Consider the following 14,941-nt stretch of genomic DNA (forward strand, 5'->3'; position numbering starts at 1 on the left):
CATCTCTCAATGAATGACAAAAATGATTGAATGCACTCACTTTATTAATTTTTCTAAATAACCGCGCATAACTCTAAACGTAAAGAATAAAAGGGAACCGACCAAGGGAGTAGAAAGTATTCCTTTGTCCACCAAAGCTTGAAGAGTGCATTTGTGCTTGAGTATCACGTAATGCTTACAACTTTAATTGCCGTAGCATAACTTTCACTGTCTAAAAAAACGGACTCGTTCAAAACCAAACATCGAGCCCGTTGGAATTTCAGCCGCGCGCATTGGATATTAACTCACTAGTCACTACACTAACCCATTTTACATTTCGCCGGAGATTCGTCGCCTTTCGCCGGAGATTATTCCTTAAACCCTAATTTCGTCCACTATGCCGACGAAATCGCCGGTAAATCCCGAAAATGCGGTGGAGCTTTTCCTGAAAATTGGATTAGATGAACGAGTCGCTCATAATACAGTCGCCAACAACAAGGTCACCAATAATCTATTGGCTGTAATCAATGAGGTAGTAATTTTTTCATTTTTCGTCCATTTTTTGCTCCAAAAACTGGAATTTTTTCGGAGTATTTTTTGGTTATTTGTTCTCACTTTTGGTGGAATCTAGGCTGGTGTTACTGATGGATGCAATCGAACTACAGGAAATCTTCTTTACACGGTGAAATTGATTGTTTTGAGAAATTTAATTATGTGTTAAATCCGTAATTTGATTTCATTTTGTTGATTATTGCTTGGAATATATTTTTACAAAATGTTTCTGTTATAATGGTGGATTGAACATATTGTTGAATTGGACTTGTTTGTTTTTATTGAAATTGGTTTGTTTTAATGGTAGGTTGCCACGAAATTTCCTAGCAATGCTCTTGTGCATCGGCCTGTATTAGCCGAATACGTTGTTTCGTCCAAGGTGAGCTATAATTCTATCAAATGTACATATTTACATATTATCTTGATGAGGTGATGCAATTGTAATATTTTGCTTGCATATTGACTAAATTAGTGTTAGTTTAGTGAATTATATATTTTGTGATCATAATATTATTGTATGAGTAGCTTTGAGAACAGTGTTCAGAATCTACAACTACTGAAATATTTGTAAAAGCAAAGACGGATGAATTATAATGATCAGCAACTCGAGATTCTGATGTGCGTTATATTTTATTTGACAAAATTGAGGTGAAATAAGTCTTATATATCCTTTCTATTTAAAATAAGTCCTAAACTTTGGCAATATCATTTGCTTGCAAAATAAAAAAAACTTTCCATCTCATCACTCCAATGTCTTTATAGAGGCTCTAACCCTAGGTGAGCTATGGGCGATCATACAATTCATATGTACATGCCTTACCCCAACAATAGTTATAGTGCAATTTTCGATTGATTCATTCGTAACTTGATCTTAACAGCTGTTTTCTACTAAGTAATAATTGATAAGAGTAAATTTTAAAGTGATTTTAATTTTCCTCCAACCTCCGTCAAGATTATGAATAGACGAATAGTGAATCTCTCCTCACTTGGAAGACAAATTAGATTATTTTTTTAGTTCTTCTTACACGCTGCTTCCAGAAAATTTGAACTTTAACATGATGCCTGGATTTCGTGAGTCTATTTATAGCATACGGAGTATCCTGTAATGAGTTTGGGGGAAAGAAATGGAACATACTAACTGAGGAATCAATCTTTTGGAGTCGGACACAAAATCTCTTTTTATATACTTCATTCGTTTTAAAAATTACTTTAGTAAATATTGATGTGTTTTATGTTTCATTGTTTGGTGTGAGCTACAAGTTAACGTAACATGTAACTCAATGCAGTGATTTAAGAAACGAAATATGTTAACTTTATTGGACTGAGTAGTCTTTGTGCCCTTTTTTTTATTATTTTTTTTTTAAAATCCAAAACGTATGGATGATGCATTGATAATTTTATTGTTTTGTAGATTAAAACACCAGCTCAATTGGAAGCTGCTTTTACATTTTTCTCAGATATTGGTCCTGAGAAATTCAGCTCCAATGACTTTGAAAAGGCTTGTGGAGTTGGTATACAATTAATTCTTGATTTTTTTATTAGAATGAACTTTTTGAATTTGTTAATTCTAAGATTTGTTGCTCTTTATGCAAGTATTTTTTAATATATCTCTCTATTTTGGTTTTCTAGGTGTTGAAGTTTCTAATGAAGAGATTGAGCATACTGTTGGTGAAATACTTGAAGAGAGTAAAGCAACAATTTTGGAGCAGCGCTATAAAACAAATGGTTTGCATTGTTCATGTTGGGCTATTATGCATTGCAGTAGCAGTTCCTTTATACCTGTCCCTTTATCATTTTTTTTTTCTTCAGGAAGGGGGAGTGGGGGGAACAGGGCATATCTTGAGCATATAATATTATTTCTAACCAAATCCTGTATTCTCTATGTTGATCAATTGTTCCATAATTGTGCTTTGTTATTGTATGATTGTTTGCTGACATGTAATTATATATCTTTGTCAGTTGGTGACTTATTTAGACGTGTTCGAGAGAGACAGCCATGGGCTGATCCAAGGATTGTTAAGGTCACTCTTCCTTTGCTCGCTCAACTTATTTTAGACAAGTCACATAGATTAAATTATTGTACTACATTTTTGAGTGAAATGTGTGTATATATATGTGTGTGATCTTATGGAATATGGATCATGCCTCTGAATATTGCAGCAAGTGGTAGATACAAAGTTACGGGAATTATTGGGTGAAAGAACTGCAGCAGATGATGAAAAGCCAGTAAAAAAGAAAAAGGAAAAGCCTGCTAAAGTTGAGGTAGGCATTTTCCTCCAGTCTACAACCTATGCTTGGAGGTTCAGGCTTCATTGTAATTTGTATGATTATTTATTTTGCTATTGCACATTTTATAGGAACAAGCTGCTGTTACTCCAGCACAGCCAACTGAAGAAGACCTTAACCCATTTTTAATCTTCCCATCACCAGAAGAAAATCTTAAGGTAGAAAATTTTCGCAGGCAATTTTTGTCATTTCATTGCTTTTATTCGCTGAAGAATTATCCTTTGCAGCCCAAGTGGTGATACAATATGTTTGCTATCTATTCATGTATGCTCCCTGAAATTAGATAGAGAGAGCCACGAGCTGGTATAGCTTTTTGATTAAGTTATAGGTAAAATGACAAATTGCACATGAAGGGAGTATATATCTCAAAAGAATATTCTGTAATCTAATTATTGTTTCCTTTGTTTAAATTGAAAAATATGGCATTCTAGCTTAGTATAATTTTAAGTGTTTAAGGATTACGGGGTGGTGCCACGGGCTGGTATAGCTTTTTGATTAAGTTATAGGTAAAATGACACTTAATTGCATATAAAGGGAGTATATATTTCAAAAGAATCTTCTGTAATCTAAATATTGTTTCCTTTGTAATCTAAATATTGTTTCCTTTGTTTAAATTGAAGGAAATACTAATATTAGACAATTGTTGCAGTGGATTCAGACATTTATTGCCAAAAAAAAAAAAAAAAAAAAAAAAAAAAAACAATAGGAAATGGGAAACTTGTAAATGGTTCTATTGTTATATACTCATATTAGCAATGCAATTAATTTTTTACTATAGAGAATGCAATCCCAGACCTTCGAGTGGCTGGAGACACTCCCACAGAAGTAAGAATAAAAATAAAAAAAATGACTAAATAATTTTTTTCTTATCATTCCGCGTTACTTATAGTTCTCATTATTGACATGATACCCAAAGCTAACTTAATTCTGAAAATTGCTGATGTCACCTTTTAACTTCTTCAAGGCAATTATTGTCAAAACCTACATACAATTGGTGACTATCTAGCTTAGGGTGGGTGTGTTGATGCATTACATGTTTCTTGTTTTAAAGTTTTTCAATAGGTCTTGGTGTCAACAACACTTTGTTGGGATGTTTGCAGAACTTAGATTAGAATTGTGGGCCCTTATTTATCTATTTATTTAGTTGACTGTCTTAAAATAAGTCAAAAGTGCTGTAGGATATTTTTTTGGGACGTGTTGTTGTGTTGTGAGAATGTTGCCAGGTTATTTTTGACCTGTTAGGATCACTTAAGGCTTGTGCATAAGGCCTATGATAAAAACATACTTGCTGCTTTCGGCTAAGATTTTGTTATTTGGCTTGTTTATTTTAGGTCCACACTGAAGTTTTCTTCAGTGATGGTTCTGTCTTAAGACCTTACAATTCCCGGGAGATTCTTGAGAAGCACTTGAAAGTGACGGGGGGCAAAGTTTTTACTCGCTTCCCACCTGAGCCAAATGGGTACCTTCACATTGGTCATGCTAAGGTGATTTGCAACTTGCTGCTTTTAATGTAGCAGAAGCCTTAAGTCTTTTTGTTGAATGGAGCATAACCTATTCCTGAAATGCACAGGCTATGTTTGTTGATTTTGGATTGGCAAAGGACAGAGGAGGAAATTGCTATCTAAGGTGAAATATTTTGTGATTTAATATTTTTATGAGTTGCTATGTGTTTGAGGTACCATTACAACTCTTATTCCTGTTGATTGATGTATTATTTTGGCTTTATGATGTCTACATGTTATAGTTTCATTGTTGACTTCTTGTCTCTTGGCTTTTGTATATTTGATTATGCGGGATTCATTTTGAGACTAAGGCTTTGTTGTTGATGTTGTTTGAAGTAAATGGATTAGTGAACCTCTATTTTTTCCCTTTTCTTAATAAGGTCTATGTTTGTACCGAATTCGAGAAAATTGTGCAGGGTATATGTATTTGGCTTGTTATTCATAGTTAGACCTGGTTATTGGGTGGGTCGGGTCAGGGTCGGTTGCGGGTCAGGGTCAAAGAGGGTCACATTTTATAGGGTCAATATAGGGTCGGGCCAATGCGGGTCGCGGGTCGATAATGGGCGGGCCAAAAAAATATCAATTAAAATAAATATTAGACAAAGCCATTATTAAATACATATGAATACAAATTAATCTATACAATTATTTTTACATTATGTATTTTCTTTATTAACTAAATTGGAAAAACATGTTGGCCCTATATTGACCCTACCCAATAAGGGCCCTATCCATTAATAGCCCTGTCTATTAAAAGCCATATAAGCTTGGCCCTGACCCTATTATCATTGGACTACCCTGTCCAATAATCACCTCTATTCATAGTTCCTCCTAAAATTGGCTTTCAATTTAGCATTTGTAGAATTAAGGAAAAGCTTTTCATGGAATATACTCTGATACAGTCAATTAAGCTCTTTAATGTGGAATTGGATTCCTAGATGAAAATTTTGACAATCATTTGAAAAAAAGGCAGCCTGTTTATACATCTTTTCTTTTAATTGAGGGAATTGGCTTATATGATAAGCATGGTTGTTTTTGCTTTAAAAATTGTGGCCACGTGGGTATGTCTACACAAACTGCATATTGTAACTGTTTTTTTCTGTTGCTTCAGTATCTTATTGAAGATATTTAGAAAGAAAAACTCAATTATGTTGCATAACATTTTGTGGCTTTGCTGATGAAAGCAAAAAAAAAAAAAAAAAAAAAAAAAAAAAAACATATTTTGGGATAATTGTATAGTACTTTATTAGATCTGATTCACCTTCTGGTTTAATTTAGATATGATGACACAAATCCGGAAGCTGAAAAAAAAGAGTATATTGACCATATTGAAGAAATAGTCAGATGGATGGGATGGGAGCCATTCAAGGTATATAATTTTCACTATTCATGTTTGTATAACAGTGCAAACCAGCTCAAGTATTCACTTGTCTCTGCTGTTATATTGCAGATAACTTATACCAGTGACTATTTCCAAGATCTGTATGATTTAGCTGTCGAACTCATTAGGAGGGGTCACGCATATGTTGATCATCAGGTTGCTATATTCTGCCTCTGCTTCTTTATCTTGTCTTTTACATATATACGTGCAACCTTTTCCATAACTAACCTTTGACATGCCATCTCTTAAATGGTCACAGTGGTTTTACAAAGTTCCTCTTACTTTAGGTATTTTCTTGAAAAAGCTGTTTCTTTTTGCGTGTTTAATTGCAGACTGCTGATGAGATAAAGGAGTATAGAGAAAAAAAGATGAATAGTCCATGGAGAGACAGACCGGTAAAAGAATCTTTGAAACTGTTCAAGGAAATGAGAAGAGGAATGATTGAGGAAGGAAAGGCAACACTGAGGATGAAGCAAGATATGCAGAGTGACAACTTTAATATGTACGATCTTATTGCATATAGAATCAAGGCAAGCATTTGTAACTTTTTAATTGTATAACTTGTTGATTTTAATTTTAAATTTTTTCATTTGATTTATAATTTATTTGCAGTTTACTCGTCATCCTAAAGCAGGAGATAAGTGGTGTATATACCCTAGCTATGACTATGCCCATTGCATTGTTGATTCACTTGAAAATGTGACTCACTCGGTATGTATCTTTACTGCAAGTTATTTCATTTTTTAAATTGTGTTTGCATCTTAAGTATCCACCATTTTATTAGTGCATTCAGTATTTTTTGTTCCTCTCCCATGCAATTTATGCATAGGTATTACTCTTAAAAAGTAAATTGTGGGTAACTGGGTTTTACCTCATATTTAAAAATAAATACCAATTTTCTTAATGCAGCTGTGCACGCTGGAATTTGAGACAAGGCGGGCTTCCTACTATTGGTTATTGCATGCACTTGGCCAGTATATGCCCTATGTATGGGAGTACTCGCGGTTAAATGTTACAAACACAGTGATGTCAAAACGCAAAGTAAGCTTATCGATCTGTCGCTGATGCATTCAGCTCATTAATATTGTGTTTTTCTTCTGCAACTACACAACTTTCTGAAGCTGATTTCAATTTGGTGTTGACAGCTTAATCGCCTTGTTACGGAGAAGTATGTTGATGGGTGGGATGATCCACGATTGATGACGCTTGCTGGTTTGCGTCGTAGGGGTGTAGCACCAACAGCTATCAATGCATTTGTTAGGGGTATTGGGATCACTAGAAGGTGAGATCTTTTTCCTTTTCTTTTTCTTTCTTTTTGTTTCTTGCTCAGAAGCTACTGATTTGGGTGATTGTGAAATGAAATTTTGGCATTGGTGATTGCTGTGTCCCAAAATTAATTCCATATTTGGCCTTGTAAAGTGATTTATGTTGCTAAAGATTTTTTAGAGAAAGGATATTAAAATAGTATGCACAAGTTATAAAAGTGGACATTAGTTGTTGTGATAAAAGAGATATAAAATTTAGGAAAATTTGTCTAGAAGGGACATATATGTTCACTTACTAGATTAACTCTCGTGCGATGCACGGATATAATAAAAAAATTTATAATTGTGTAAACTTCAAAGACATATCAGTCAAAATATGTAAAATCTTTGTATTACATACGATATTATTAACATAAACCAAATTGCAAAAAATAAAATAACATAAACAAAAGAAAATTCATGTCCACAATAAAATTTTGCGAACTTTGTAATTAGTTGGAATAATCACACATATAAAAGGTTGATATTTGTTTTCCTTAAGATTTTAAAAAGGTTTTTAAACGAAAAAGTATTGAAAACTAAAAAGTTTAATGTATTGTATAAAACTACTTTGCAATCAGTATTTAGATTTTTATTTAAAAAAAAACATAAAAGGAAAAAAAAAGTTTAGGCGGGAAAAAAATGAACGAGAAGCTGACATGTGTAAAATTTGGAAAAAGTAATGATGTCAGCGGTTTTTACTTTAGTAACTAGTGTTTAGTCCCGGCGATACCCCAAATCTATACATTAAATATTATTTACTTCGAATAATAGTTTATTTGTATTATAATAATCTTAAATACGTACTTTTATTACTGATTTAGTTGAAGAAAATAATTTGTAAAAAAAAAAAAAATCTCATGCCATACATTAACTACATTTACATTTTATTTGGATAAAGAAAGGGGAAGGAAAAGAAGGGGAGGGAAGAATGGTGAGTTTTCCTTCCAAATCTCTCCATTGTTGGATGGATTAATTTTCTACAATTTAATCCTTCCATTTCTCTCCCCTTCAATTCCCTCCCTTCCTCATTTGCTATCCAAATGAAAGATACTCCATCTCTCCATTTCTATTCCCTTCCTTTTCCCTCCATTTCCTTCAATTTAAACTCACCGTTAAGAAAAAATAAATAAACAAAAATATTAGATAGCAAAGATGGTATGGCTTCTTATTGACGTTGCCCCAGGGTACTACTTCTATAGTTGTACACTTGCTAATTTTTAAGAGCATTTAATAGTGTGTATGAATTATGTATTTTCAATATTTGTAAAGAATAATATTATTTAGTGTGCAACATTAAAGCATAAATGATTATTAGCCTAAATGGTTAAACAATAATCTTTCTTCATAGAGGACAAGAGTTCGAACCTTGTCATCCATATATTTTTTTTGTTAGAGATATGGGATATCGGAAAATATATGTGTGATATATTTTCCGTAGATATCATTGAGAGAATAATATATTTAGGATATTAATGTTATTATTTTGAAAATATATCTTTAGGGTTTATGGTTAGACTAGTATATCTTTTAGGGAAGATTGTTTCCTATCTTATTAGCTTAGGTTTTGTATAAATACTCAATCTATTGATGAATAATAATCGAGCAATACAAGCTATTCTATTTCCTCTCTAATTTAGCATTTTTCCAATATAGTTGAGGCAACGTGAAGTATTGTTGTGGATGACGTGGCATAATAAGGAGTCGAGTGAGTGACGTGGCGTAGTGAAGGGATCCACATGACGTAGAGACGTTTTTAGGAACGCCTTTTAATATATTAGTATAGATATTTATAGCTTTGTCTGGAAGCACCTTATAAATTTAAAGTGGTCTAAAAGAACCTTATAAGTTTGCTTTGTTGTTTGGAGGGACCTTGATGTTGGAATCCGCCCATTGTCTTTTTTATCCGGCGTTGACCTTGCACGTGACTTAAAAAAATGACCCTCCCCCCTTTTTTTTCCACTTATCCCTCCAATTTCTCCTCTCTCCTCTAATCCTCAATTTCTTTCTCTCTCCTCTAAATTTCCTTCTCTCTCCTCTAATCCCCAATTATTCTAAACTTAGCTTAATATGAATGGCAAACCGAGTACTCCGTATATTTAATATGCTTATATTATACGAAATATAATTCAACGACTATCAACATTAAATTTAGAGCATTCTGTTGACAGCTATTTTGGCGTTAAATTATTACTATGAAGGAAAATACCAAAAGTTCTCAATGCTGAATCAAAATCACAATTCAACTCCAATTATTTCAACTGAAAGCACATTTGATCTCTACTTTTTAAATTTCACTTCAGAAACGAATTTTGAAATTAATTTAGCCTTCAGAGCCCTAAATTTCATAATCGATTAAATTCAAGCCATAGAACGATTGATACAGAAAATAGGTTAACAGTTTCAATGAAAAACACGCTGAACAACAGATTAACATTGCTATACTTGGAAAAATTTTAGCAAATAATTGGAAAATTGAGCAATATAGAAAAAAGTATGGCGAAATTGAGAACAAAAATTGAGGATAAGCAGAGGAGAGAGAAAGAAATTGGGGATTAGAGGAGAGAGGAGGAATCGGAGGGAAACGAGGAAAAAAAAGGAAGGCTCATTTTTGCAAGTCACGTGACAATCACGCGCGAGGGTCAACGTTGGAGAATGACGTCAAGGTCCCTCCAAACAACAAAACAAACTTATAAGGTCCTTTTAGACCACTTAAAATATATAAGGTCCTTCTAGACAAATAAGTGAAGATAATGTCCCTTCTAGACAAATTTTCCTAAATTTTATGTATTGCATGCCGTGTTACTTTTACATGGAAGTTTGGCTGCCACGCTCATATCAACATAACACAACAAGGGTGTGGGTATGAATCCGTATCTGACACTTTACCTTGTAATTGACACTTTTTACTGCTTTAAAATTTGAACCTTAATTAAGATGGGACAGAGGATTGGAGGGCATTGATAATAGATTAAGATGAGCTCAATCTTCTAGGAGCTGATCTAAAATCCAGACAACAATTGAGAAACGTCTCACTTCCTATCTCTTCTCAACAGCTAAAATTTAGATAAATCTTTTCAGAAATTATGTTACAAATTTTCAAAAAATGTGTCTTCACATCCATGTCCATACTAAGAACAGTGCATGTGTCTGTATTATTTAGGCAAGTCGATTCAGGCTCTCTGATATTTACCTGTAACGACGCTCATACTCAAGTCTTAACTCTTAAGTAACATGGATAATGGATTGTACGTATCTTATGTGCAACTCCTAACATTTTAGATTTTCCTACTTGCAGTGATAATAGTTTGATCCGTGTAGATCGCTTTGAGTATCATATACGAGAGGAGCTTAATAAAATAGCTGCTCGCACATTGGTTGTCCTACATCCCCTAAAGGTTTGTATTTCTTTTTATCTCTTTCATATGATGGATATATACCTCCTTGTGTCTTATCGGCCTTTTGTTTTAGGTTGTCATCACCAATTTAGAAGCTGGTAAAGTAATTGAACTTGACGCAAAGAAGTGGCCAGATGCTCAAACCAATGACAACTCAGCTCTGTACAAGGTCAGCAATTTAGCATTGAAATTTTTCAGATGAAAAAAGGGATGCTATGTAATGCATTTAAATGGAACCACCTAATATGGCCTTCCTATTTATAATTTTCTTTCGTACTTGTATCTTATTGTTGGGTTTGGCCTGAAGTAGTTCATGTACAGGTTCCTTTTTCCAATGTGGTTTACATTGAAAGTTCTGATTTTCGGATGAAAGACTCAAAAGATTATTATGGTCTGGCTCCTGGAAAGTCTGTCTTATTGAGGTATGGATATGGAGGAACTTTGATTAATTTCTCTACATAATTGGGTAAATATCTCATCACACATGTATAAATACAGGTACGGATATCCCATTAAATGCACTGATGTGATCTTTGGCCCAGACAATGAGACAGTAGTCGAAATTCGGGCAGAGTATGACCCTGAGAAGAAAACGAAGCCAAAGGTTATTTTCTCACTCATTATATGTCACTGCCATTTTTTAAAAATGCGGTAACGGTTGTGATCGCAGTGACGCTCACGTTATCTTGGTATCAGATATCGTGCATCGGATTGCGAATGTTGCAACATGAATGTGGTTCCTTTTTAGAATTCAATTCGTTCTTAAAAATCATGATTCTAGAAACAATACTAGCATAATAGTTACAAAAGTCTGGTAAATTCTTGAATATATTAAAGGTTTAAAGCCGTTATTGGAGTAAAGAGTTGAGAAAAGTTGAATAATTGTCTAAAAAGCTAGGTATGATAGTGGTAGCGCCAAAATTGGCTTATCGGTTGACTCGGCCTAAATCTTGGTCTATTTTAAAAAGTGGCACAGTGCTGAAAGTATCGGTGCTGGTACAACTAGGCCGATACGATAGGTTGCGGTTGAGTTTTTTCACCATGCTAATTGTTAGTTTGTTACTTGATTATGACATTTAGGCAGCAATAAACTCGGAACAAAAAGGGAGGTTCACTTTTTTAGAGGTTGCTCTGGATCATCATTTGAAATATGGTTTTATCTGGTTGAAGAGAACAACACTTTAATTTGGTCCAAGTGAATGATTAATCGGTGATAATGGTAAGGGGTTCAAATGCAATTTTGCAAGGGGATTCCTATGTCAAATGTCAATAATTAATGCTTGTTCGCTCCAAGTATCACATTATCCTCATAAAATTCTATTACACCTTGAGATAAATTAATGTTTGGGAATGAAGTTTATGGGCATGGGACTGTTCTTACAAAAGTTCATACAAATTCTACTTTCCTCTCAGCCTTGCTCTAGTAGCTTAGAAGAATATGCAAGTTTGACATGCTTAATGTTATTTAAGATTTAAAGAGCATAATGCAGAGGTTTTTGTTATGGTAGGTCAGTGACAGCCAGAGTAAAACTGTCACATTGCTTAACATGAGCCACAATGATTGAGAATAGTACTAAGATGGTTCATATAGCCGGATCCTATTTATGGAATTAAGACGTTCAAGCAGAATTAGAATAAAAATTAGGTTTGTGAAGGACTTGATGTTGTCATTGCATTACCAGCTGTTAGATAAGTTTTTACCAATATTTCTGATCTACTGGAGGTTTTTTGAGCAGTTCAACGATCTTGGTTTTGTTTTTTGAAATATTAATATTATATAGAAAGATGAGCTAGATGCTTTGTTGTTATCATCTCCCAGTGCAAGTGACATTCTTTTAATTCGTCACATTGCTTAACATGAGCCACAATGATTGAGAATAGTACTAAGATGGTTCATATAGCCGGACCCCATTTATGGAATTAAGACGTTCAAGCAGAATTAGAATAAAAATTAGGTTTGTGAAGGACTTGATGTTGTCATTGCATTACCAGCTGTTGGAAAAGTTAGTTTTTACCAATATTTCTGATCTATTGGAGGTTTTTTGAGCAGTTCAACGATCTTGGTTTTTTTTTTTGAAATTTTAATATTATATAGAAAGATGTAGCTAGATGCTTTGTTGTTATCATCTCCCAGTGCGAGTGACATTCTTTTAATTCGTTGCTAGAAATGAGCTGATTGGTTATTGCTTGAATTCTTAGGGTGTCCTTCATTGGGTTGCTGAGCCTTCTCCAGGCGTCGATCCTCTGAAAGTTGAAGTTAGACTGTTTGACAGATTATTCCTTTCTGAGGTAGGTGATTTCTTGTCTAGCTGTATTCAACTATTCATTGCCTCTTTTCATGAACTAATCTCCGATTTTATAGAATCCTGCTGAACTTGATGACTGGCTTGGTGACTTGAATTCCAACTCCAAAATTGTCATACCTGAGGCATATGCAGTTTCCATTCTTCGAAATGCAGTACTTGGTGACAGATTTCAATTTGAACGTCTCGGTACGTCTGACTGGTCCACTTCTAAGTAATGGTTAATATAATTGCAAGGTCTATTCTACATATAATTCCTGGATATGCATTACATATTTACATTTTGCAATCATATTTATAGCACTTTTATGTCTGCCTGTTATACCTATTGCCTGTAATTGGAACATTCATCAATTCTTGGCAAGTCATTCATTGACGAAGGGTACAATCTATTTGGCTTAACTTATTTTCATTTTAGTTGAACTTATTTGTGAACTATATTTTCTGACCTACATAAAATTTTGAGCTTATTTTGTTCAAATAAGTCAAAATAAATTGAATGGAACGGGGCCAAAGTTAGATTTTCCCCTGCCAGTTATGTCCTTATCTGTACTTTTGTTATTTTACATTATAATTCCTCGGTTTTTTTTTATCATCACTTGCAACATACCCTCTTGGTACACACATCAAAACTTCAAAAGAGAGATTAGAGAAGGTAAATTGATAAAATAATTAAAAATGAGCCTGAAAGAGTTCAGCTATTAAGGTTAGGTTATTTTTAATTATCTGTTACCTTCTCAAATCTATATCTTACAATACGTGCCAATGGGGTATGTTGCAAGTTAGAAATACAGAAGTAGATCATCACTACAAAATGGACTCTTTGTAGCTCAATAAACTTCCTATAAATGTTGACAATTGTCAATAGTTTTGTTTAAAATTTGTTAAATTTTATCTTTGGTTTCAGGCTATTTTGCTGTTGACAAGGACTCCACAGCAGAGAAATTGGTGTTCAACCGGACAGTCACATTAAGGGACAGCTACGTCAAGGGTGGTAAGTAGCCTTCAGGTCTTGTCATCTTGAACTTCTGGTAAATTTAAATACTTAGCTTGTACAAAATTTTGTATGAGTTGAAATGTTAAAGAGAGGGGAGAATCGTAGCTAAAATAGTGTCAATGCTGTCGTTTAGTGATTCCTGATTTGTATCTCCACACAGCACGGTGCGAAATTGTCATTGTGTGTTGGATTATCTGTAAAATTGGAGGGAGATGGGGGATAAGGTTAAATAGGGGCCAATTACACTTAGAAACCTTCTCTGTATAAAATTAAGGTGCCAGTTGATCAATCTTCTCTTTCAAAACAAAGGCTGTTTTGGAGTGGAGTTGTTGACATATAGAAAACCTCTGATTCTTTATTTGGTTAATCTAAGTTTAATGAAAGATCTTACTCCTTACTAATAAAGCTTGTCAACTTTTACGAGTATTTTATTTATCGTACTTGTCTATTTATTTATACTTCGTATTTTTTTAAAAAATAATTTTGTTAGAGATATTAGGCTTGTGATGACTATAATGAGGTCCATCATTGGGAAATTGTGGCTATTTTATTTATTAAATTGGACCCAAACGCCAACCAAGGCTATTCCTATTGCCATGTTGATTGAGTGTGAAACTGCTAAAAGCAATGCAGAAAGGGACTTCTGTGGTGATGATTTCGAATGTGGATGCTGTAGCAGTCTTCGTAACACCCCACATGGTCTCTCAAAACAAAAGTTTCATATGAAAGAAAACTTCTTACATGCCTACCTGCTTACCCTTCTTGTTGATCATGGGATGCATATATAATTATACACGAGACAATATTAATACTATTTTCTGGATTTGGCCGAAAGCTTCAATCATTTTAGGGAAAAAAAACATGCAAAATAATAGGAATTTGAATTACTAGATGTCTTAGAGAAACTGCAGGAAACATTTCTATTAGTGTACTTGGAATTAATCTAATGCATTTGCTCCAACTTCTAGATCAAATGAGAAAAAACTTTCAATCCCTGCCATTTTTCCGGATGTGGTTAAAAGGCATATTTGATGAAAATTTGTGTTTTTGAGTCAGTTCAAGAACTGTTGTACTCCCAAGGAAGAAGCGTACATACTACTACGTAAGTCCGTAGGAAAGGTTTTATATAGTTGGTTGGGGATTCACCTTGTAATCAGCGTCCTTGAACTGTAGTCACTTGAGGTTTAGGATCTCTTATCTTTCTCCCCTTACATTTAGTGTTTGGTTTGCATATACTAT

At 33.9% G+C, this 14,941-nt stretch overlaps 1 protein-coding gene across 1 annotated transcript; it reads left to right on the forward strand.

Annotated features, from left to right (window-relative positions):
• Positions 1-173: 173 nt before the first annotated feature.
• On the forward strand, positions 174-14,128 carry LOC110718968 (glutamine--tRNA ligase-like). Its single transcript, XM_021897909.1, has 23 exons — positions 174-511; positions 611-661; positions 839-910; positions 1,943-2,042; positions 2,161-2,256; positions 2,491-2,552; positions 2,692-2,793; positions 2,889-2,975; positions 4,149-4,301; positions 4,388-4,443; positions 5,598-5,688; positions 5,770-5,856; positions 6,033-6,230; positions 6,313-6,411; positions 6,610-6,741; positions 6,846-6,982; positions 10,303-10,402; positions 10,476-10,571; positions 10,724-10,824; positions 10,901-11,006; positions 12,602-12,691; positions 12,765-12,894; positions 13,613-14,128. Exons 1-23 carry the CDS (start codon positions 377-379, stop codon positions 13,705-13,707), a joined length of 2,376 nt encoding a protein of 791 aa, XP_021753601.1. The 5' UTR covers positions 174-376; the 3' UTR covers positions 13,708-14,128.
• Positions 14,129-14,941: the final 813 nt, after the last annotated feature.

Source organism: Chenopodium quinoa, unplaced genomic scaffold, assembly GCF_001683475.1.
Source record: "Chenopodium quinoa cultivar QQ74 unplaced genomic scaffold, ASM168347v1, whole genome shotgun sequence".
Taxonomy (NCBI): domain Eukaryota; kingdom Viridiplantae; phylum Streptophyta; class Magnoliopsida; order Caryophyllales; family Amaranthaceae; genus Chenopodium; species Chenopodium quinoa.

Coding starts and splice junctions, on each gene's coding strand:
- LOC110718968 (XM_021897909.1), top strand. CDS start 377: ATGCCGACGAAATCGCCGGTAAATCCCGAAAATGCGGTGGAGCTTTTC. Junction 2,794..2,888: donor AAAAGCCTGCTAAAGTTGAG/GTAGGCATTTTC, acceptor CACATTTTATAG/GAACAAGCTGCTGTTACTCC. Junction 6,231..6,312: donor TTATTGCATATAGAATCAAG/GCAAGCATTTGT, acceptor ATTTATTTGCAG/TTTACTCGTCATCCTAAAGC.